At 53.3% G+C, this 23,664-nt stretch overlaps 1 protein-coding gene across 1 annotated transcript in view; it reads left to right on the top strand.

The window, feature by feature from the left end:
- Positions 1-19,260, top strand: part of CDYL2 (chromodomain Y like 2) — a 162,164-nt gene extending 142,904 nt beyond the window's left edge. The window contains exons 4-7 of the mRNA XM_081273903.1: positions 641-813; positions 7,570-7,780; positions 10,713-10,856; positions 13,308-19,260. Of these exons, the coding sequence (XP_081130029.1) occupies positions 641-813; positions 7,570-7,780; positions 10,713-10,856; positions 13,308-13,466 (687 nt within the window). The 3' untranslated portion in view covers positions 13,467-19,260. The remainder of the gene's footprint in view (positions 1-640; positions 814-7,569; positions 7,781-10,712; positions 10,857-13,307) is intronic.
- The last annotated feature ends 4,404 nt before the right edge of the window (positions 19,261-23,664 follow it).

Raw genomic sequence — 23,664 nt, 5'->3', positions numbered from 1 at the left:
CAGAGCATCTTCTGCTTCCTTCAGTCCTCACTCTGGTCCTTGAAAGTCGGTGCTGTGGTCCTCCCCATGGAAGAGGAACCAAGTGCTCTCCGTGTGTCTCAGGTCATGTCCCTGGGACATGGCAGAGCCACGGCTCCCAACAGGTTTTCTTACTCCATAGGACTTGAACCCAGGTCTAGCTCTGATGCCAAAGCCTGTTTGCCATGAGCCACCAACAGGCACTGTGAGGGTCTGGGCTGAACTCAGGACGGACAAGAGTCCAACTGAACTGAGCCGTGGAGAGAGGCTGCCGACCTCACCTGGGCTGCATGCAGCTATTTTTCCACACCTTGTAAATGGCTCAACTAGCAAATGCCAGAAGAGGATTTGTAGAGATTTACCAGGGATTGCCCGGCACCCGGCCCGTCTCCCCGGTCTGAGCCAGTGACCACAGGCTCCTTATTAACTCCTCTGCGTGCTTCAGGAACGGAGTCAGGAGGCTTGGGTCTGATAAGCATTCCGTTCCTCGGGGTGGGCGCTTGCTTGTGTTCAGGGCAGACTCCCTTCACTGGCAGAGCAGGTTTGCTCACCTCTGGCCTCAGGGCCGGCGTCCGGCTTCCAGGGCGGACGCTCATCCCTGCCCCCTCACCTCTGCCTGCAGATCATGAAGGAGGTCCGGCGAGCACTGTGCAACGCGGCCACAGACGACAGCAAGCTGCTGCTGCTCAGCGCAGTGGGGAGCGTGTTCTGCAGTGGCCTGGACTACTCCTACCTGATTGGCCGGCTGTCCAGTGACCGGCGGAAGGAGAGCACTCGAATTGCAGAAGCCATCAGGTAAGTTCTGCTCCTGTTGGGACACCTCGGGGTTCTAAGGTTTCCACATTAGGCAGACAAAAAAGTACAGGTTGCCCAGTTAAATTTGACTGTCAAACAGTGGAACATATTTTTAGCATAAGTTTGTGCCGATGCAATGTTTGGGATCTACTTCTGTTTAAAATCATTGGTTATTTATCTGAAATTTGGGTTTTAATGGGCTATCTTGGTTTTATGTGCAGCCCTAGAACTGCCTTGCTCTCCAGGTCAGATCCCACTCTTACTAGTCTTTTGATCAGAAGGAGACTTTTTCCCGACTGAGGCCCGTGTTGGCTGATGCCCATGTGGTGGGCACTCTCCTCCTCCTGGAGGTCCCTGCTTTGCTTGTCTGGACATTCCTGGGTCCTGGACCTGAAATGGCTGGTTGACAGGGTGGGGCAGGTGCTCTGGGCAGCTGAGCATCCTTAGACCTGTGGAGTGGAGCGTTCCCCTCTCTATTGCCTTTGGGTAAAGTTGGGGTCCTAGTATGATATCGGTGTCCCCTTTGAGACACAAAGTTTGCTCATTTCCCCAGTCTTTGTAAATGTGTCAAAAGCCAGTGAGGTGGCTTCTAGCCAGGCCGCTGAGCTGGTTACAGCCATCCCTCAGCGTCCACTCCAGCAAGGGCAGATGTGCTTGCTGCTGTACCTGGCTCAGGGAAACAGACCAGGGACACAGTTTAGTAATGTCCCCTGGTCTCCTCAGAAGGGACACTTACTTCATCCTGAGCCTAGGCTGTACATGGGGGGGTTTCCGGCCTCCAGGCTCACTGCAGTCTGGTCACGTCACACAGGCTGTGTGTGGCAGGGGCCTGGGGGAGCAGTTCTCCAGCAGGCGACACTGTAGCGCGTGTGCCTGTGTTCCTCGTTCCTGCGTCCCTCTCCAGGGAGCGTCTGCTGGTGCCCTTGCTCAGAGCGCCACGTGCTTCCTGTTGCAGAATGCTTTCCAGAGGGACGGGAAGCCTGGTCGCCAGCTCTGTGCTGCCCCAGGCCTGCAAAGCACAGGCAGCCCCAGTCCCAGGCAGTGTGTTCTCTGCTTGGACTCAGTACTGGCTTCTGCTGAGTTGGGGGACCAGCAGCTTCCCCATGATATTTCCCGCCTCAGTAGTGGCCAACAGAACCCACTTCAGGGGACCCAGCGCCCCCCTGCCAGCCTGGCTCAGTCTTGGTCTGGGTGTGATGCCGTCAAGGCCTCCGCTGGATCTCCAGACGCCTGGGTGCACCTGCGTGACCTTGTCCCTGGATGTCACTCTTGCCACCTTGTCCCTGTCACTCCACGCACACTCTGCTCAGAGCAGGCAAACCTCATGCAGTCCCCAAAACATACACCCACATCCAGTCCAAATCCCGGACTCTGCACATGTGACTTTACTTGCAAAAAGGGTCTTTGCAGAAGTTATAAGTCCTGAGATGAGGTCCTCCTGGAATAGAGTGGATCCACACCCAGAGAATGGCCTTAGGCGAGGAGACAGAGTGAGCAGGAGGAGGTGGCCTAAGGCAGAGAGGGAGGGAGGCATCGCCAGCCACGGAGCTCAGGTGGCCGGCGCCACAGGAGCAGCCAGCCTGCCCACCCCAGGCTTGGGACTCGGGTCTCCACAAGGAGGGGAGAGTGGTTTCTGTTGTTTGGAGCCCGTGTGTGGTGGCCGTGACAGCAGCCCTGGGAGACTGCTGCTCCTGGGGAAATTGTCACATCTCAGAATGTCCCGCCCGTCACCCGGGCTCTCCTCTCAGGCAAGCTCCATGCCGACCTCCACTCTGGCACCCTAAAGGCCACTCCTTCCAGGGCGCCGGGCTTATCTGCTGGGGGGGTCTCTTAGCAGGGGTCCCTGACAGCTGTCGCACAGTGGCCTCTGTCAGTCGTGGGTGGATGTGATGAGGTGGTCCAGTGGGGTTGTGGGGTGGTGCCAGGACACATGGGAACAGGGACTTGCAGCAGTGTCACTGTGGGCAGGGAACCCGAACAGAAATAGGGGCCCCAGGAGGCTGGAGCCCCACATGCTCGCCCACCCCTGCAGCTTTTCACCACCAGTGAGGACAGCGGCCTCTCCCCAGCCTCCCCCTGCATCTGCCTCTAGATCTGTTAAGGCTGAGGGGTGTGGTCCTGCCTCCTGTTCCCCATAGCCTCCCCTTCAGGGTCACAGGACTGACATCCACACCCTTCTAGAGAGTTGGGAACCCAATCTAGGGAGGTGGCAGCGGTGTCAGGGGCAAAAAGGGATGAGAGACATCAGCCATAGGAAGCTGCAGTGGAGACGAGTCCGGGGTCTGGGTCCTGGACTGGCTTCGACGTCTCCAACTGGGAACCCAGGGAGCCCCAAAGCAGGGCCCTGCATACAAGGGGAGGCACCTCCAGTGGGACAGACCTCACCGTCTCAGAAGCCAGCTGCACGCGGAGCCAGGCCTGAGGCAGCACAGGGGCCTCTTCCTCATGCTTCAGGGGGGGGAGGGGGGGCTGATTCATGGGCTGTGGAGGGGGACAGGGGACATCCCTTGGCTCTCTTGTTCCCTGCCCTCAGAGCATGGAGAGGCAGGAGGGCTCCTTTACCAAACCCAGCTGCCTGGCAGCCCCCACGGGAGGTCCTGAGCGAGCCAGGCAGCCCACCTGCTGTGGCAGAGCCCCCCCGCTGTGATGTGCAGCACTGACCAGGAGGTTTCTACACAGGGTTTCTACACAGAGTGCTGAAGGAGGGACAAAAGGACAAGACGGAAAAGGTGGTTGTGAGGAGTGGAAGGTGCAGAAGGAGGAGTCAGGGTGTCAGGAGGCAAGACTGACAGCCTCAGCACGGGGGAAGAGACCCAGGGCGGACAGTGTGGCTGCACGGAGATGAGTGCTCGGGCCATAGAGGGGCTGTCAGACTCCGCTCGAGATAGGAGTCTCAGGCTCCCACTCAGGGGGGCACCCCCGGAGCCTAGGACCTCTTGGTGGGTGGGCTTCCAGGGCAGGGCCTGTGGCTGAGCTGAGTTCCGCCCAGCTCCTGCAGGTTCCCAGGTGCATGACAGGCCCAGCCATGTCTTGTGCAAGAGCTTCATTCACAGTCCAGCGGGGCGGAACATCTTCTGGACGTGGAGCTGTGCCTTTTCTCCACATGACCTGCGGACGTCCCTGGCGGTTGTCCCATGCTCCTGCAGGGCTGACCCGGGGCTCAGACATCTCCTGAGCAGTGTTCCCACCCGCTCCCCTTCCTTGCCTAAGGAAAGCAAGCACACAGGGCGGTGCTGGCTCACTCTGCAGGTGTTTGATGGACTAGCAGAGGTTGGTCGGGGAGCAGATGTGGTCCATTCCCAGAAGCCTCTCCCCAGGACCATCCTGAAAGAGGCTGCCCTCACCTGAACTTGGCATGGATGGTGTGGTGTCTTGTCCAGTGTGGGGTTTAGGAAGGTGGCATGGGCTAGTGGCACCCACAAGGTGTGCGGAGGCAGCTACCTGGACACTTGCTAGTGGTATGGCCTTCAGCTCTTCTCCCGTCTCACTAAGGCCACTGGCTCCTGTGGAAAATGGGAATCGTCCCATGATGGCCCTGGCCTCCCTGGTGGGCTGCCCGCTGAAGAGCAATCAGGTTCCCTGCATGAGCGCTCCTGCACTTACCAAGCCCAGAGCATTAGACGTGAAGAGTCACGATCATTTCTGTTAGGCCTTCAGCCATGGGTCAGAGCTGCGCGGAGCCTGACTACTGTGGGCTCCCGAGACCCCTCAGTGCCGGTCGCTGAGTGCATCTGCGCTCCCAGGCCTGGTCTGGCCGACTCGCCTGTGAGACTTGGCAGTAAAGGAGCTGCCTTCAGGGCTCTGGTCAAAGAGAGTAGTCGATGGCTCACAGAAGAAACGCCGGTGCTCCGGGGGATATCCGCACATCCCACGAGCAGTTTGCCTTGAGTCTCCCTTAGGGTGTGTGGGCTGGGCTTTGTCTTTTAATTCTGATGCAGCCCCATGGGGAGCCAGTATAGGTGTTTCCATTTTACGGAGGGAGAAATTGAGGCTCCAGAGGAGACCTGGCAGCCTGTCCACTGTTCAGTTAAGGGGCAGAGTTGATATTTGACCCCACGTCTTTCAAATTTTGAATTCCTTCCCCTTCTGCCACATCAGAGCAGCCTAGCAGCTGGTCAGGCAGCAGCTCAGGGCTTGTGCTGAGCAGAAGAAACTATAAAGGCCGGGGTCAGCCTGATGGCCCTGGGAACAGGGAAGATGGCAAGCCATCTTGCGAGCCCAGCCCTGCCCTGGCCGGCAGATCAGATATCTGAGCCGCAGGCGTGTAATGCAGTATCCTGTTTGCTGTCTGGCTCCCACATCCCTGGGGCCCTGGAGATAGAGATCTGTGGCCTGAGGTGAGAGAATAGGAGGGGAGGGCCATCTTCACCAGGCGTTTGATACCAAGGAAATGAAGTGAGGGGTGGAGAAATGGACAGGAGCAGCACAGTCAGGTGGAGAGTCTGAGCCCCGGGTGCTTGGCCCCAGCACCCGCTTCATGGTCCCCGATGCCCTTGCCCAGAGCTCAGAGGGCTCTAGAGTCCTCAGGGAAAGGCTCTCGGAGGAGAGGGCTTCGGTTGATTCCTGAAGGACTGTGGCACAGATGGCAGAGCCAGGTAATGGGGACATCTGGGAGGCCCACCAAAGGGTCTTGGCCATCACGGACCCTGTCACTGAAAATGTTCAACAAAGGTGGGATGGGGCTTCCTCAGGACGTGGTGCTGGGAGTTCTGTACCAAGTAGAAAAATTGGCTCAGTGAGTCGGAAAGTCCTTCCCAAGTCTGAGATCCACTGTTCTGGAATTGTATTGGCACAGGAACGAGATGTCTGATGAAAACCACCAAAGCCTGGGGTTCCAAGGATCCTAGAAAGAACCCCCAATCCCCGAAGACTCCAAATTACACTGGTGAAAAGCAAGCCAGTGACACAACCTAAAATCTAACTGTGAGGTTGGGAAGTGAAGCCAGGAGTCGGTTGTCAGGGGGTCGGGATGCCAGGACTCTTTGTAGGGGTATCTTTTTAGGTCAGCTGCAGTGAGGCCAGCAGTGACTGAGGTAACTCCATCATCTGAGACCATATGATGCCCAAGCCTGGTACAAAGCTGTGTACTTTCATGATGACTTGCACAGGTCATATGACATCCCTAGTCCCAGCAGAATATGAAGTAATCTCACAGTAGACTCCAACGCCAGCATGTCGGTGTGATACCCACATCTCTGGATGTGAGTTACAGGAGGATCATTAACTTTCTATTAGTTAAGTATTGGCTGCTAAAAGTCAACTATGATAGAAATTTACTTCTTGGTTATGTAAACCTGAAACAGATGTCACTGATCATCCTGTGTCTGTCATCCAAAAGATGACTGAGGACTGTGGCTCCACTACTGTCTTCCCAGACTGTGTGCTCATTTGGGTGGCAGGGCTTGGAGGACTCTGTGGTGGGAGACTGAGCACTTGGAAGTGGTTTCTACTCCATACCTGGTTGCAAGGGAAGCTGGGGAATGTGTTCTACCAGCAGACTCAGAAAAAAGAAAGAAGAGATGGATTTGGTGAAGAGTTAGCAGTCCTTGCCTGCAGTCCTTGCTGTCCTTCTGGGAGACTCCTGTATTTCTTCAACAGCTGTTCACTGAGCATGAATTTCAATATTGATGGAAACCCAGCAGTGCCCCGGGCAGACCTAGGGGTGTCCTTAAGGAGCTAAAAGGAAGAAGGATTCCAAAGCAGATAATCAGTAGGGTAGCTGCAAATTGATAATGGTATTTCCAAGAAACTCTTGGAGGCCTTTGTGGCTCGTGCACAGCGAGGAGGGTCAGGAGCCACGTAAGAGAAGCCTGAGAGGTCAGTCAGGGCAGAGCAAGGTTGTGAGCAGCTGGATTTTATTCTTGTGAGTTCTTGATAGCTTCTAGTCTTCAGCCTGAGAATAATGGGGGACACTTGCTTTACTAGACATTGTGGCTCTTTCCTGCACATCCAGATGAATATTAACCGTTTATAGATCTTATCTAGCAACTAGGGGAAGGCAAAAAGCGTTGAAGGCAGAGGAAGAAGAGCTCATTCCTCGTGGCTCTACATGGGAGGTAGAGATGTGTACAGAAGGTCCGGGAGAGAGAGTGTTGCCCCACCCTGTGGTCACTATTCCAGAGGCCTAATGCCTGTGGGCAGCCCAGCACCTTCGCAGTGGGTTGAGTCACCCTGTGGTGTGTAGACCCTCATTAGCATCATGGAATCACCCTCGGTGGCATCCCTGTGGGTGGTGCAGAATCTTAGATGTCACTAGCCCACCCGTGGCCACCATTTGAAGCATGAGTTCCCTCCTCAGCTTGGCCCTGGTGCTCACTGAGCCAGAGCAGGGTTCCTGTAAGAGCAGGGGTCTCTGCCTCCCAGAGCCACCCCATTCTGCTCTGGGCCAGGGCACGTGGACATTCTCTCTCTCTTCGGTTGGCTCTGGCTCTGGCTCTGGCTCGGAACCCTCGCATCCCGGTCCACCTGTGGCACTGTCCAGGGTGTCTGTATCCCTTGCTGTCCGTGATGTGGCTCTCAAGAGTAGACAGGAGGCCGTGGGAGCTGGGCACGGCCCTGGGACATCGCACACGACCTGAGCCAACTGAGACAGCCGCCACACAGGGCCTCTGTGCCCAGAGAAACGAGGCCCTGCCTGACCTCTGCTCACCTCTGACAGCTGGAGTGTGCATCGCAGCACCTGGGAGAACCGGGGGCGTCCAGAGGGGCTCAGCAAGCTGAGGCTGCCTGGTAAAGAGGGTCTTCTTTCTCCCCCAGGGACTTCGTGAAGGCCTTTATTCAGTTTAAGAAGCCTATTGTGGTGGCCATCAACGGGCCAGCCCTGGGCCTGGGTGCCTCCATTCTGCCTCTCTGTGACATCGTGTGGGCCAGCGAGAAGGCCTGGTTTCAGACACCCTATGCCACCATCCGCCTCACGCCCGCTGGCTGCTCCTCCTACACCTTCCCCCAGATCCTGGGTGTGGCGCTGGTAAGCCTCCCCTTTCCCAGGGGCCTCTCTTTCTGGGATGATACGTTGGGTCCTGGCAGGATACCCCCGTCTGAGGTTAAAGTGTGGCTTCTTATGGCTAGAGACCCGGGGGCCCTGTTAGCCTGCGGACTCTGTCTCGGCTGGGCTGAGGCTGGGCTGGTCTCAAGGCCTCCAAGCTGAGTGGAATGACCCCCCTCGAGGCTGTGCACTCCTTGAGCACCCGTGGTGCCGGGCTTTCCGCCCAGGGTGCTGTCTCACCGTCTAGTGGCAAAAAGACCCAGTGGGCCTCCAGCCCAGGAGGCCACCACTTTCCCTGTTCCGTCCCAGCCAGGGGCTCCATCCTCTTCAGATCCTCCCCATGCTTGTGGTCACAGAAACGAGGGGGACAAGTTCTTGCTGACTGGTTCTGTCTGGCTCCTTCTGCGGAGTTGACTCATCCATTCACTCACTCACTCCTGCTTCCCGAGACTGAGTCCGGCCACACGCTCTTGTCTTCAAACCTCTGGCGAACACAGCAGAGGCTATGGCCAGCCTGATACCTTTCTCTACACTGGCCTGAAAGATTGTCCTCTGGGTCATCAGGAACCATGAGTGACAGTCAGAATCGGGAGAGAGACTTATGAAAAGACCCAGAGGCCAGAGAGCTGGGCAGCTCAGACCTGCCTGGGAGAGGCCAGTGTGTGTTCGGGGTGCGTGGAGTCGGGAGGAGCAGAGGGGCACAGCAGGAGGAAAGGTGCTGTCTGCCACGGGAGGGAGGTGGGGGCCCATTTCAGAGGAGATGTGCACCCTCATTAGCTCCTGGCTGTAAGCTTCTGCTGGGTACTGCCATGGGCATGACTGTGCCCAGGACCTTTTTCGTGTAGCTCCTCCCAGACGATGTGTGTTGGTCAGATTTCCACTGCTGTGACAAAATACCTGGGACAATCAGCTTAGGAAGGGGAAAGGCTTTATTTTGGCATGCAGTCCTGGAGGTTCCAGTCTGGGCTCAGTTGGACCCACTGCTTTTGGCCCTGTGGCAAGGCAGCACATCCCGGTGGCACTGTGGGCTGGAGCAGAGCTGCTCTCCTCGTGGTAACTGGAAGTGAGAGAGAGAGGGAGGAAGTGACTGGGGTCCATAATCCCTCCAAGGGCACACCCCCATGACCCCAAACCTCCCACGAGGCCCAGCCTCTTAAAGGTTCTGCCGTATCCCAAGAACACCAAGCTGGGGACCATGCACTGGACACATGGGCCATTAGGGGTTTTTTGTGAAGATCAAAACTAAGCCAGGCAGACTGGTGAATGCCTGTAATCCCAGTTGCTTGGGAGGCTGAGGAAGGAGGATCTGAGGCCATCTGAGGCCATCCTCAGAAACTTAGTGAGACCCAAGACACCCTTCAGTTCAATTCCCAGGATGAAAGGAAGGAAGGGGGGAAGGAGGGAGGGAGAAAGGATTGAAACTATTGCACTCTGTATGACAGCCACGAATTTTTTTCCCATTTTTAATTCTAATTTGTTATATATAACAGCAGAATGCATTATAAATCATATTACACACATAGAGCACAATTTTTCATATCTCTGGTTGTGCACAAAGTAGAGTCACATCACTCGTGACTTCATACATGGACTTAGGGTAATGATGTCTGTCTCATTCCATTGTCTTTCCTACCCCCATGACCCTTCTCTTCCCCGCCCTCCCCTCTTCCCCTTTGCCCTATCTAAAGTTCGTCTAATCCTCCCATGCCCCCCATCCCCACTATGAATCAGCATCCTTAAATCAGAGAAAACATTCGGCATTTGGTTTTGGGGGATTGGCTAACTTCACTTAGCATGATATTCTCCAACTCCATCCATTTACCTGCAAATGCCGTGACTTTAATCTCTTTTAAAGCTGAATAATATTCCACTGTGTGTATGTACCACAGCTTCTTTATCCATTCATCTACTGACGGGCATCTGGGTTGGCTCCACAGTTTAGCTGTGGTGAATTGTGCTGCTATAAACATTGATGTGGCTGTGTCCCTGTAGAATGCTGTTTTGAAGTCCTTTGGGTACAGACCGAGAAGAGGGGGGTAGCTGGGTCAAATGGGGTTCCATTCCCAGTTTTCCAGGGATTCTCCATACTGCTTTCCATATTGGACAGCCACAAATTTTAAAGCAGAAGAAATCTCGGAAGAGTGGGCTCTAGAGGCAGCCCAATGAGGAGCCCGGGGAGGGCTGCTTCCTGCCCTCCATCCTGCAGGGTACCTGTGCCAGCCCTGGGCCACTGGAGACATGCTGCCCCCCCTCAGTGTGAAGGTGTTCTGGTTTCCAGGGACGGCGGTACTTTACTGGCTTCATTTAAAAAAAAAATAAAATAAAGGAGCTAAATGGTGCTCCTAGCTGGAAGGTCCATAACTGGGGCTTTCTGTGGGGAGACAGGCCCGAGACTCCCAGCACCTTTAGTCTTCTCTCTCTGTTTCTCCTTTTCTTACGGACTCACATCTCCACGGTGCAGGGACGCAGCTGGGGTGTCCTCTGGGCTCACTGGTGTTGGTCTGTACCCCGAGAGGGAGAGCCCTCCCATCATGTGTGGCTGGGAGCCTCCTGGAAGAGCTTTCTTGTGTGGGTAGATCACCTCCTCACCCCTGGACTGCTGTCGCAGTGGTGAGTGGGCCCTGATGTGGGTCCTGCCCACAGCAGGTTCCCACTAACAGAGGAGCAGTAATGGGCAGGTGAGGCCTCAGTAAATACATGGCTCCCTTTGAGAACTGGATGGAAGCTGTGGACCCTCTGCTCAGAAAAACACTCAGAGATGCTAATGTCTGCCTGCAGTTTGCACAGCGTATTCAATCCCAAGTTGCAGATCCTGCCTCGTAGAGCAGGGAGTTGGGTACAACCAGCCCAGGATTCCCTAAGGGACACAGGCACAGCTCTGGTCCTCAGCCTTCCCCTGCCTTTGCTCTTTCAGGCTAACGAGATGCTGTTCTGCGGGCGGAAGCTCACGGCCCAGGAGGCCTGCAGCAGAGGCCTGGTGTCCCAAGTCTTCTGGCCCACCACATTCAGCCAGGAGGTCATGCTGCGGGTCAAGGAGATGGCGTCCTGCAGTGCCGTGGTGAGTTCCTGCACCTCCGGGGGCTTGCCTTGGCCGCGGACCCCTGTTAAGAGAGGACAGCCAGGCTTAGGGGGGCTAATTAGCATTGCAGAGTCATGCAGGGAGTCAGGGAAAGGCCCTTGCCTCTGCTCAATGCCACACTGTTAATTCACAAAGAAGGGTCACACTTGGGGGTGGAGTGCTACTCCATAGACCGTCCTGAGCACAAAGGACAACGCAGAAGCACGGCCAGTAGAGGACTGGGAATGGACCCGGCCCAGGGGCGACTGGTCTGGGCTGCACTGTCCCCGACTTCATTTCTTCTGTCCACCGAGTATTTGTCATGTATAAACCTGCTGCTCGCCTCTGAAGACACCCTGAAAAACAGATAAACAACACCTCCGCAGAGGTGCCGGTCTTTAATTGTGGATGTTTCTCACGACAGCGTTCTGAGCACAGGAGAGACAGGTGGGAAGGGAAGGCTGGGGGTGCTGATGCCTGGGGCCAGTTCTGGAGCAGAGATGTGGGCGCTGGGGAGATGAGACCCCAGGTTCTCAGCTTCGGAAGTGGGCGTTGGCTGGGTTTGTGGGGCCGTCCCCGACCTCCCTTCCTTTCTCCCTCCACCTGTTCCCCACCCAGCTGTCAGGAATTTCTGTTGGCCTCTTTAGCTCTTGATTTGTCACCTACTGTGTATCCACTTGATGATGGTGGTGGGGACGCTCTCCTCGCTGGTGAGGGGGCCTTGCTAATCTCTCTGGATTTGCCTTGAACCTTCCTGATATCTGCGTGGCCAACTCGTCCCACTTTGCCTGAGACATTTTCTGGTTAGGACTGAACCCCATAGTCCTGGGCTGACGGACAGATGAGATCACCCCAGAGCCGGTTCCCAGAGGCAGGTGGAAAGGCTAAGCAGAGGAAACTCGGGGCAGAGGCTCCCAGCCTCAGCGAGGCCAAGAGGGGGCAGGAGGCCTGAGCTGCAGTCAGGAGTGGGGTCTGTGCCCTGGGGACAGTGGGGGACACTCAGGTGAAGAGCTGTTGAAAGGACACCAAGGAGACATGCTTAGCAGAGGCCTGTGACAAGAAGTACTGCAAGGAAATCAATGTCACCAACACTCTTGGGTCCAAGAGCTTTGGGGGATTCCCAGGAGGAAAGCTGTGTCCCTGGGAGGTGGTGCTCCTGGGAAGGATGGAGGCCAGTGCCTTCCAGCATCTTCCCACTACCTGTGCCCCTTGCCATGCTGGGGAGTGAGATCCAGCTGTTGGCACCTGGGCACTCTCATCTTGCTTGTTTTTCTGTTGGGAAGCATTTCGGGACGGTGTGAAGCTAAGCCTTGACCTTGGTGGGCGTTGGTGGAGGCCAGCAGAAGGATGCCGGAAGGCCTCACTTTGACCACACCTCTGGTGGTGGGAGGCAGCAGCACTGCTCTGGGGGTGGCCACACCCCCCACTTTCTGCTGTGCCATCGCTGGGCAGCAGGGCCCCTGGGCCGTGCCACTTCCTCCAGGTCCTTCTGTAGTGGCGGGTAAAATAGGACCTACGCGCAGCTGAGGAGCCAGGGCAGGAGCCCAGGGAAGTGCTTGTCACAGAGCCGCTGTTCGCGGGGTCCTGTTGACACCGTGGCTACTGTGACCGCCACAGTTACTGCTGCTCATTTCTAGTGTTAGTGCTCGGGTTCCTTAGCATCAGCGTGGCTTCTGTGAGTCACTACTGTAGGATCACCGCTGTCACCACGGTGTTTACTGCCCATTACTACCATCATTGTCACCATCACTATGATTCTTATTCCTCCTCTACAATTACTGGTATTGTGTGGCTGAAGTCACTCTGTAGGACCGTTGCTGTGACCTCTGCCGCGTTCTTCATCACTGCGATCAGCACTGGTACCTGGAGTCATTGTAATTCACGGCGACTGTTACCATGGTTAATTGCTGTAGTGTTAATGTAAGAGGGTGATGACGATGAGTGTGATGGCCACGGTTATCGTTGGTCCTCACTACAGTGGTGACTGCCGGTACTGCTGCTGCTCTTCCTGCCAAGCCTCCTGAGGACACAGCTGTTGGATGGCAGGTCTGGCTGCCGGGACGGCCATTTTTTCATTTCATGACACTGTTCTGTGTTCCTAGGGACTTTGAGTGAGGTGTCGCTGTTCCTCACAGATGGAGAGAATTAATCCATTTATGGCGAGGGGAGGGCAAAGCAGTGTTTCACAAACTTTTTTTGTGACATCCATAGAAAATGACGCTGCATTTGTGTTACCCCTGAGTAAAAGACGGGGCTCTTGTGGCCTGGGGTGCCGTGGGCCCCCAGGTGTCCCAGGGGCAGAGAGCTCAACCTCTTGAGCACCTGGCTTCCCTCTGTGCTGGGACACGGAGCTGGGAGGCCCCCTGAAGGAGGCTTGGTGCATGGGTGCCCCCCCACCCGTGTGCGCGGGTGGAGTGTGGGCCCCAGGGCTGACCGCTTGCCTCTCCCCAGGTGCTGGAGGAGTCCAAGTGTCTGGTGCGGAGCTTCCTGAAGTCGGTGCTGGAGGACGTGAATGAGAAGGAGTGCCTCATGCTCAAGCAGCTCTGGAGCTCCTCCAAAGGCCTGGACTCCCTGTTCAGCTACCTGCAGGACAAGATCTACGAGGTCTGAAGGGCTCCGGCTCACTTGTGCCCGTGCTCAGGGCACCTGACTTCCAGCTCAGCCCTGGGTTCTGGCCACGGAGCCCAGCGTTGCCCTGGCCAAGGAGTCTGTTGAGCTGTCTCTGTCCCTAGGGTCGTGTCCATTTCCTTGTGTCCTCTGGTCGTCCTCATTGGCTTGATTCTGTGTAACAGTGGGAAGGGCAGCGTCCTGGGCCTCCCACACCCCTCCCAGCTGGTACGGAGGTCTCCAGGGCTGCGTCTTCCCAGGGCTCCGCCAGGTGCCGCTGGCCTTTCCCCACTTGCTGACATGCACCACCGTGGTCCAGGAACGGGATGCCACTCTCCCCATCCTTCTGACTCAGGCTGTGTCTGCACAGTGCCTCTGATTTGGAGATGGGGCCCTCACGGCTCTCTCTGGCTAAGTGTAGATCTTGTGCCAGGGGACGATCAATCTTAGGGAATTCACAGACCAATGAGCAAGTGCTTGTGTAGACCTGGCTTCAGTCTCCTCTCCAGTGCGAATCTGTGTGACTCTTAGGGCTTGGTCTTAAAACCCAACCAAGTGATTTACAAACCCAGATATTGTACATTTAGAAATGTTTTGTTAAATATATATTTTTAAAACAATGTAAGTGGAAATTCTGATAATTTATGTGTATTATATGTAAAGCTAGTTTTGCAAAAAAAAAACACATGAACTACTAGGAAAATGTTTTTTTTCTTTAATTGGATGTATTTTATTTATTTATTTCTGTTTATATATTATGATGTCTGTTGTTCACACAGATCTTATTTTCATACTGCCCTGGACCAAATACCAGTCGAGGTTCATGCCGTTTGGTGCATTCTAACAATGAACCGCGAGAAATACAACTCAGAGGGAGGACAGCAGGAGGGCTCTGCAGGCGGAGGCGGCTCTGCGCAGGCCCTCTGTGCGCGGCTGGGGTCACGTGACGCTGGCTCTTCAGCCTTGTCCTTAGGAGGGATCCCTGTGGAGTCTCCTCTTCACTCACTGTCTGTGCACAGATGAAGGATTCTCTCTGCCCAAAAGGTCCCCAACACACCCGACCCTGGTTGTGTGACATCAGGAAGGGGTCAGGCGTAGGCCACCTGGGGGTGGCACCCTGCCTGGAGTGTTTTTCCTCTGGCAAAGGCCTGACCCGTGTTGTAGAGACTTCCGGGTGTGCGTGTGCAGGGGTCCTGGCGTGGGCCTGAGCGGGGCAGGGAGAGGTCCCCGTCCGCTGCGCTCTCTGCCGAGTCTTAGTTGTCTTGCCTCCGCAGCCGGATGCTCTGTCTTTGTTCTGGTTGTTGACTCATGGGAGGCAGCCATCACAGGAGGAGGCCTCCCTATCCCCATGACCTGGCTGCAGGGCTCCTAGCAGCTGATTTGGACCATCACACTGAAGACCCTGCATCTGCTACAGGGAGTGGGGTGGGCTTTGGGTTGGGGTTTGAAGAGGCGGGTGTGAACATCAAGGCTGGAGAGGAGGCCTACGCGAGCCTGCGTGACCCCAGGGGGGGTACCTGCTTTTCCCCAGTGCCCGTTTCTTCTCCCGTGGTCGGTCTCCTGTCGGCCTTCCCAAAGCCTTGGACCGACCTTGTTCCCGTGTGTTGTGGCAGAGAATCTCACCGCAGCTGCATCCTGTGTAGAAAGGGCCTGGCGTTGTTCAGCTTCTGGTGAGGGTTTGGTGGCACTCAGCCACTACAGAAGCAGTGCCAGGTTCTCACTGGAATTGGGAGGTGGTAGAGGTTCCTCCATGTAGATGTCTGTCTTTGTTTCCTGCTGAAAGAACCAGAAATGTATGAACTTTGCACATATCATCAACTCCAGACCTCTGAAGGCTCCGTAACAAGGGGCAGGCCTGTGAAACCCTCCTGCGGTGGAGTCCACGGGCTGTTACCCTGCAGGTCCTGGGCGTGGCAGGGTGACTTAAAGGCAGACTGTGTCTTGGCTGTTTGCATCAAGTCAGTTCAATAAGAGAGTTCCACCAATTGTTCAAAGTTATCGCCATCTGTTGCGCACTGAACCACTGGAATTTTCACCTTCTGGGTCATTGTTTTTGCCACCCTGCAGATGAAATCCAGGTGGCTTGTAGAAATTGATCTGGGATGAAGAACACCAGGCCCGTGGTTACCTCAAGGTTTGTCCTAACAGCTGTCTCAATATGGGCTCAGACTTCCAGTTTTTATCTCATACCCCAAAGGCCTCTCTCTTCTGCTTCCCCGACCCCGTCCCCACTCCCCCATACCTATCCTTTCCTAGAGCCTGGACAGGTCTTTGAAGAATTGTCCTTGGTCTTGGAAGCCCCATCCCAGAATGCCTTTGGGTTTGGAAGAACAGCTATAAGTAGGAAGTTGGGGTCCCTCTCTTTAGTCGGGGATCATTCTGACAATCTACTTCTCCCACTGCCCCAACCTGGGATGGTGGACTCACGGCATCCTCATGGGGCAGCGGCACTAACAGCCCTGCTCCCAGAGGACTTGTGCAGAACTTCTGTAACGGTCAGACCTCTTCCTCATAAGGAAGCCACAGCGCAGTGCCATGTCACGCTTACCTGTCCTCTCCCACTCAGAAATGTTGTCAGCGGGGAAAAGCCATCACCATTTCTTGCTCAGAATGAAATCGGGTAACTATGAGAAGGAACCAGAGAATCGAATTAAAATAGTATTCTTGTTTGGTATAGATTAAACTAGGACATGTTCTCATGAAGCATGAAAATACATTTTCCCCATATGAAGTTTCATGAGGTCAGAAAAATAGTAGCCACAGCGGACTTGGAACAACGCGGCCATATCCCTGCACAGCCACATCTAAAAATAGCCTTGACCGAGTGCTGAATCGAATTTCCCATTATTAATTGTTGGATTTTAAAAAACTAAACCCTTTAAGTTTCCTTAAGAAAACTTTTAAAAAGTTTGTAAGCTTTTTAAATTTGGAATTGAGTCACATTAACACAATTTTCCAAACTAGTTTCTGTGGGATTTTTTTTTTCTAACAAAGAGAAACAAATATAAACAACTGCAAATCTTCCAAAGTGAATATTTAAAATGCAGAATTGCTTTTGTCCTGGGTTCAGACACTTGGATCTATTGTATATATTAGTCTAGACCCTCTCACTAATATACACAGTATTTAAGACTCTAAACAAGATTTCTTAAGTATTTTATTTTATTCTCTGTAAATGGTTTTGTAAAATCTTTAAAAATCGACACTTTGCCTTTGTAGATACATCTTCGGGGGTTGTCTTGCATGTATATTTTTGTTGTAGATAAGTGTTGCTTAGTTCTTTCTGCAAATTTTGGTTGAAATGCTTACAGACTTTAATACAGTATATATTTTCAGAATATGAACTTTTATATTTCTGTGGTAAGTTAGGATATGCGTTTTAGGCAATCTTTTCCATTTTTATCACTTGTTCTTTCAAAAAAAAAAATAGCATACTGGTTTGGTGCCAATGGGTTGTTTTGTTTTTCTCTTTCATTTTTTGATCTCTTTTTGTTTCCTATAATGCTCTTACACTGTTGAAAGAGCAGGTTAATTTTCTTTTCCTAGAAGTCATTGAGTTTGAAGTATACTTTGAAAATGTATTGAATTTGTGAATAAGCCTTACCATTAGGATCAGTAAACCTTCCAACCTTTGCAACTACGGATGTAGTTTAAGATCTCCCCATAAATTCTCACTGTGTGGCGGTTTGATGGAGTTTGTGAACAGAGCCTTAAGCTTGTTGCAAAAAAATAAATAAATAAAAGGGTAATACGGGTTGTTTCCTCCTCGTCAGCCATGTTGGCAGGCTTGGCGCGTCTGTGGTTCATGGCTGATCTGAAGAGTCTGGTGCGTTGATGGCGGCAGGGATCAGGTCGACTCCTTGGTGGTTGTCTTTGGCCGTGAGATTGGACCAAGGGCAGGTTTTCTGGAGCCACTTGCATGCTATTCACATAGTTCAGACACGGTCGTGGGGAGGGAGGGCTGCTGGTTCATCATCTGTTCCAAACAAACGGCATTTCCTGCTCCGGACCCTGGCAGTGGACCCCAGGTTCCTTGCGGATGAACTGGAATCGCCCCGTCTGGCTGTGGTCAGCACTCCTTGAGAGATGCTAACAAAAGTTTACATATAAGTCTTACTGTGTAGACAATCTGAAGTTGGTTTTAGTTCCATAATCGGCATTCCCATGTGTTCCCTGTGTCCCCTCAATGAACTCTGTGTGTTGAGCCAAAATAAAGGGAGGTCACAGGCCAAACTGGAGGCAGAGCCCAGGCCCAGGCCCTGGATCCGGGCAGCAGTCACAGGCTCATCAGCAGGGGATCTGCTGTGTCTGAGATCTAGGAAAACCAGCTAGAATTTGGACTTTGTTTTCAAAATAAAAAAATATTTCAGTTTCTCTGGTTGCCCACAGTTTACTGGCTGATGCTCTGTACCAGCACTTTAAATAGGATCCTGAGTTCAGGGCTGTGGTACAGGTAGTCATTTGGTTTGCAAAGTCACCTTTGCAGCCAGCAGAATGGAGAGTTGCTGATTGGCTTCCGATTTTGTCTGTATGGCAGTCCAAAGCCAATGTCTTGCATTAAGCTCGCCTCTGACGTCTCTGTGTTGACCTCACCTCGTTGGCCCAACATCTGGCCTGATGCTGGAGCTCATTGACTCTGGGAAGTTCAGAGATTATTATTATAGAGTTTTCCATCTAGTATTTAATTTGTCCCTGTGCCATTAGTCCCAGCTTGAAGTCATTTGCCAATGTCTGTGTTGACAGGATTGTGAAAATATTGCCTTTCATAAAACCAAGGACCAAAGATTCCATTAGTTCAACAAAGCACGAGTTTCATAGATTGTAGGCACATCTAGGCAGAGGTGTGCGGGCGTGATGGCACAGAGAAACCTCTCAGTCCCCCAACCTCACACACACAGAGGGACCAGTTGTCACTGAAAAGGCTCTGAAGGTGGAGTTTCTAGGTTGGTACTCACTAACTCAGGTGGGTGTTTCTGCTGTGTAGTCTAGGCCTTTGTATTCATCTCGTAGCAAGTGGGAATCTGGCCTTCCTCTGGGTTACCTGACCTGTGTTGATCCCTCCATTTGCACCTGAGCCTCCCGCTTGGGTCTTACAGGTGGATCTATGCTGGGCAGCGGGCTCCTACCATTGCCAGATTCCCATCCCTTTGTTCTGCATCCACCCATTCCAATTCCTGTTTGGGAGGGGAAGGATTTTCCTCCGTTCTCACACTAAGCAATGCTCCATTCTCATTTGTGATGAAATCATCGACCCATTGACCAGTTGAGAAATGACTGATGCTGAAGAAGTGCTGTTCTGTTGGTAAGGCTTATTACCAAACTTCTGATAACGAAGCAGGCTACCAAAAACATATCCAGCCCACCCCGGGAGTGTTTGGGTTTGATCATGGATGTACACACACACACACACACACACACCAAAATCCACGGAGACCTTTGCAAATTAGACTACTCGTTTTCTTTTGCCCGATTGTCATGGGAGAGTCTTCAGCTCGTTCTGAGTATGTGTACGTATGAGTACTTCATAGAGTTGTGAAGCAGGTACCGCTGACCCACCCGTTCTCACCACGTTGTAAATATTTCCCCAAGCTGGGTACAGTGCTGAGGGATGATAATCTGATTTATCCAATGCTGACTGTCTAGAGCAAATTGTACACTCTCTTTGTGAATGGTCCTGTAACGTGTATGAACACATTTCTGGGTGCCTTAGAAGTTGTATTTTTCATGTGTGCTAATATGCAGTATTTATACATTGTGAGAAGCTGCTTTGAATAAAAAGGTTGAAACTTCGTCTCCATTTGCTGTGTGTGCCCTTTTGTTTGTACCCTGTGCATAATGTTCACAAACAGGTTCTGGGGTTTCTGGGGCCTCCTGGGGCTGAGATGTGATGTGTGTAGGTTGGGTCTGGGTTCCTGAGAGCCCAGACACCCAGCTCCCCAGCCCAGGTCCAGCCAGAGGCTTCAGGCACTCAGGAAGGCCGTCGCTGGGGGAAGAGCCTGAGGCCCAAGGGACCCGGACGGAGGGCCACAGCAGCAGTTTTTGAGGGAGCTGATAGCCTTTTCCTGTCCCTGATACATCCAGCGGGATTTCTCGTGCAGGGACTTCCTCCCTGGAGACAAACCTCCACAGATCTCGGTCTTGTACGGTCCAGCTGCCATGCATGGCCAGCAGTGACACTGTCACCGTGAACAGTGTCCTCTCCTCTGCATGATTTCATTGCGTTGGTCATCACAAGGCTCTAGGAGAGGCACATGATGAGGAGCCCTGGCTTCCAGGGCGTAGCTTCAGTGAATTGGGGGGGGGGGGCTCCAGGGAAGAGGAGGGGGAGTCTTTCCAGGGTATGGTCACAGGGAATTCCGGGTAAGGGATTTACTTGAGCTGATCCATCTGTCCTGCAGGCATCTGTGTACCCACCCACCCATCCTCTGTCCTCCCACTTCCATCCAGCAGCCATGGCTGAGCCCCCTGCCCTGTCTCAAGAGCTGCCCAGGTGCTGGGAAGCAGGGGTTACCCAGTCCCTGTCTCCAGGAGCGTGGAGCACGGTCATGTGAGGAGGACAGGCCATTCTGCCGTGGTTCTTGAAACGTCCAGAGTGGAGGGCTGCAGAGAACACATGGTCACAGTCACAGGCACCCTCCGAGTCAACAAGATGGTGACATTCCTTGTTCACATCCACAGCGTCACCTTGCAGTCTGCACCAGCCGGCCTGGGTGGCGCCCAGCACCTGCCCTCAGTGGCCCCCCTCTCCTTTCTGTGTTCTCTTGTCCAAGTCATTATCATCGTCATCGTCCTCATTGTTTTGAGTGCCACTGGTCTTCCTTCAAGGTCCTGGCTCCATCCTAGGTAGTCAAGGTCAAGCCGGAAAGCATGGCTTCTCGCTCCTCCGTCCTTCCGGTGGAGTGGACGTGGCCTGTTGGGTGCTCAGGGTGCAGCCTCTGTGGGGCAAAGCCGGCTGTCGCTCCTCTCGGGCTGTTTTGATGTGATCTTGTGCTGAAGCAGCCCCTTCCCAGCAGGGGAGAGGGGGACCAAGGACAGACTCCTCATCGGCAGAAATAGCAGCCTTCGGCAGCCACGCGGATCCGCGGTGAAGGAGTATGGTCGCTGAGGTGACTTCGTTTTGCCTCTCCGCGTCCCTTTGGGTCTGATCAGTGGGAGCAGTTCTTCCCCAACCCAGATGAGGTCCTGGAGATCCCTGGGAGCTTCCTGTTCCTGATGACTTCCTGACAGTCACGGGCTCCAAGTGGCATCCACGAGTCTCTGTCCCCAACGTCACTCAAGACGAAGACTGCCTGTCCTCGCCAACCCTCCACTGCCTTTTCTGGTTGGGCTGGGAGAGCTGGAAGGACCTCACATGACGGTGCCCTTGACACGTGGGGCTTGGCATTCTCCTGGCCTCATGGTGTTCACACCTGACTCTCTCACGGGGCATGTTATGGGTTCCTTGGCAATTCCCTCGGTCGATGGTGGACAGTCCCTTCTAATTGCCTGTGAACTCTGTGATACTCATCCTTTTGGAGTCAACTGGCCCCTGGCCAGCAGTCTCCCTTTTCCAGTTGGGGTCTATTGTCCCCCTTAAGGCGAGACACCCCGCAGCCAGCTCCTTGCCGTGCCTGGACCACAGGTAGCTCATGGGAGACACAGCAGCCTCTGCCGTACACCGGGTGGAGCTTGTCAGCTCCACTTCTTGTCCATAGGACTTCTCAGGCTTGAGTCGGGCACCATCAGCTGTGTCCTCCAAGTTTTAGGGAGCACATGAAGGTCACTTCTCCTCCAGCTTGAGATTGAAGGGAAGGGCTCTTTGCTTATTTTCCAGGTATGTCATGGGGGGTAGTACAATTCTCTGCCAACCCCCCCCCCAAAAAAAACTAAAAACCCTCTTTACACACACTTCTAAGCCAACGCTGGACACACAGATGGCAAAACCTAGAAGCCATTCAGCTCCCTCAGATGATGGTTCAGTGTGTGGGGAAGTCTCCTACGAGACACTGCAGGGCTCTGTGGGTTGAAACGGCCCTGAACTTGTGCTCCAAGTGGGTGGGGGGCCCTGGAGGCTGCAGGGAAGGGTGGTCTGGGCTGGCTTGTGCTTCCTCAGATTCCCTCCACGACAAGAATCAGAAAGCCCAGGGAGGGCAGAAGCAAGGACACTGACGAGACGTGGGAATGTCCACCGGGTAGTCGAGGAGTGAAAGCCAAGACCATCTTGAAGGCAGACCAGGATTCGCAGGTGAAGCGGTTGTGGAGAGAGGGTGGCCTGGGGCTCGGGTCTGAGCCGCTGGAAAGCTGGTTGCCCCAGCTGAGGCCCACTGTCACAGGCACCAGGTGTGTGGCCCTGCTGAGCCTCGAGGCAACAACCGTGCCCGCCTCTGGGGATGATATGATAGAGATTTACACACACAGAAAGTGGATATGTCTATGTGTGTCTGTCCATAAGTACATATGTACAATTTTAAATGATATTTATATATAAAATAACTTTAATGTATAATTAGCTTATATATGATATGGAAACTTGTTGGCATAGAGTCATTTTTTAATGGTCAATGAAATTTACTTAAGAGATTTATATATAAATGTGTACATATTGCATGTAGAACAGTTGTTGATATCTAGTCACTAACGACTAAATGAGATTTTGATCTATTTGTACGTATATTCAAGATCTGACATATATGATTCTAAAAGTTAGATTATATGTCAATATTATACATGATTTTATCTTATTGACACAGTCACTATGTAATGATTTAATGTGATTTCCATACATGTATGTATATATGTGAGATTTCATATGAGATTTATGCAAATATAGGAAAGCTATATACTTAAATGAGATTGTGTGCGCATGGATCCATGGTTATTCCTCCTGTGGAGCTGCCCGTTCGCAACAGCTGTGGGAGGCTTTGCGGAGACAAATGGCTAGAGAGGAAGGCAAGACAGTAGTAGGCCATTAGGTCTTACTGGAAAGAGCGTGGCTGGGAGTGAGACAGCCTTGCATTTAAGATCTCTGATGTGGCTCTGATGAGGTGACACATCCTGACGATGTCACTTTTCTTTTCTGATCTGTACAACGGGCATAGCCTTACCTACTACGTGATCACGAGGCTAACTGGAGCTAACCGCAGAAGGTGCCCAGAAGAGGGGCAGCTCATGGCGAGCGCACCCCAAACGCACCTCCTCCTCTTTCCCTTCAGTGGACACCTGGCTGAAGAGTGGGGAGGGGGGGGAGGGAGGGAAGTGGGAGGCAGAGCCTCTGCCACTCTGTCCTCAGGGACTGACATCCAAGCTGAGGTCATTCAAGAGTGTCAGAAGGCTCCACCCACCGGGAAATCCCCCAGCCAGATGGGGTGTAATTTAATAACCTCCTGGATTAGGCCTCAAAGATGATCTGTGGTGTAGGGTGGGTGGGGTCTGCTGCAGAGACACACACACACCAGGACAGCACCCAGGGCTGGGCCGGGCAGGTGTCCCCCTGTTGTGGAACAGAGCCCTGGGGTCTGCCAGGACAGGTGGCAGGTGTGCTGTCTCAAGGTCACAGAGGACCTGAAGGGTTCCATCTTTGTGGCACACGTGGTGTGCGAGGGCCCCTGAACAAACGGCCTCATGGACACTTTCACTTCCATACAGAGCCAGGAGCAGCCCTCGTGGGCCATCTGGGGGGTAACAAGCAGTTACCTACAGGAGATTCAGACCTTGTGGGCCAATTCCCGGGGGGATAGATCCGTGGTTGACGGTTGTTCTGTTTTATCTTTTTTAGAATCTTGTGGCTGTGTCTTTACGATTGTATGTCCTCTTGGCCACATTTCCTGCTCCGTGGTGGACAATTTCTCTCCCTCTTCTCTTCCCAGTGTGTAGTGTCCTTCAGCAAGCTGTCATCATGCTGGACCAGGAGCGGCAGGACATTTGGAATCCAACTCACCTGGGTTCAGATTCTTCCTCCACCACCATGAGGCATACTGTGGATGGTATAGCTCCTCTTGGCTGCAAGTTCTTTGTCCGGGTTTGTGGTTGGTCTGTTGTCATTGTTGAAGGATTAGTAACTAATATATGCAAATAAGTCATTAAATAATGTACACTTGCCAGGTGCCAGGGCACACATCTGAAATCTTGGTGACTACGGAGGCTGAGGCAGGAGGATTACAGGTTTGAGGCCAGTCTCAGCAACTTAGTGAAGCCTTAAACAGCTTAATGAGACCCTCTCTCA

Source organism: Spermophilus citellus (genome assembly GCF_964194105.1).
Source record: "Spermophilus citellus genome assembly, chromosome: 18".
Lineage (NCBI taxonomy): Eukaryota > Metazoa > Chordata > Mammalia > Rodentia > Sciuridae > Spermophilus > Spermophilus citellus.
The sequence above is the reverse complement of the archived record's forward strand: the minus strand, read 5'-3'. Positions and strand labels throughout refer to the sequence as shown.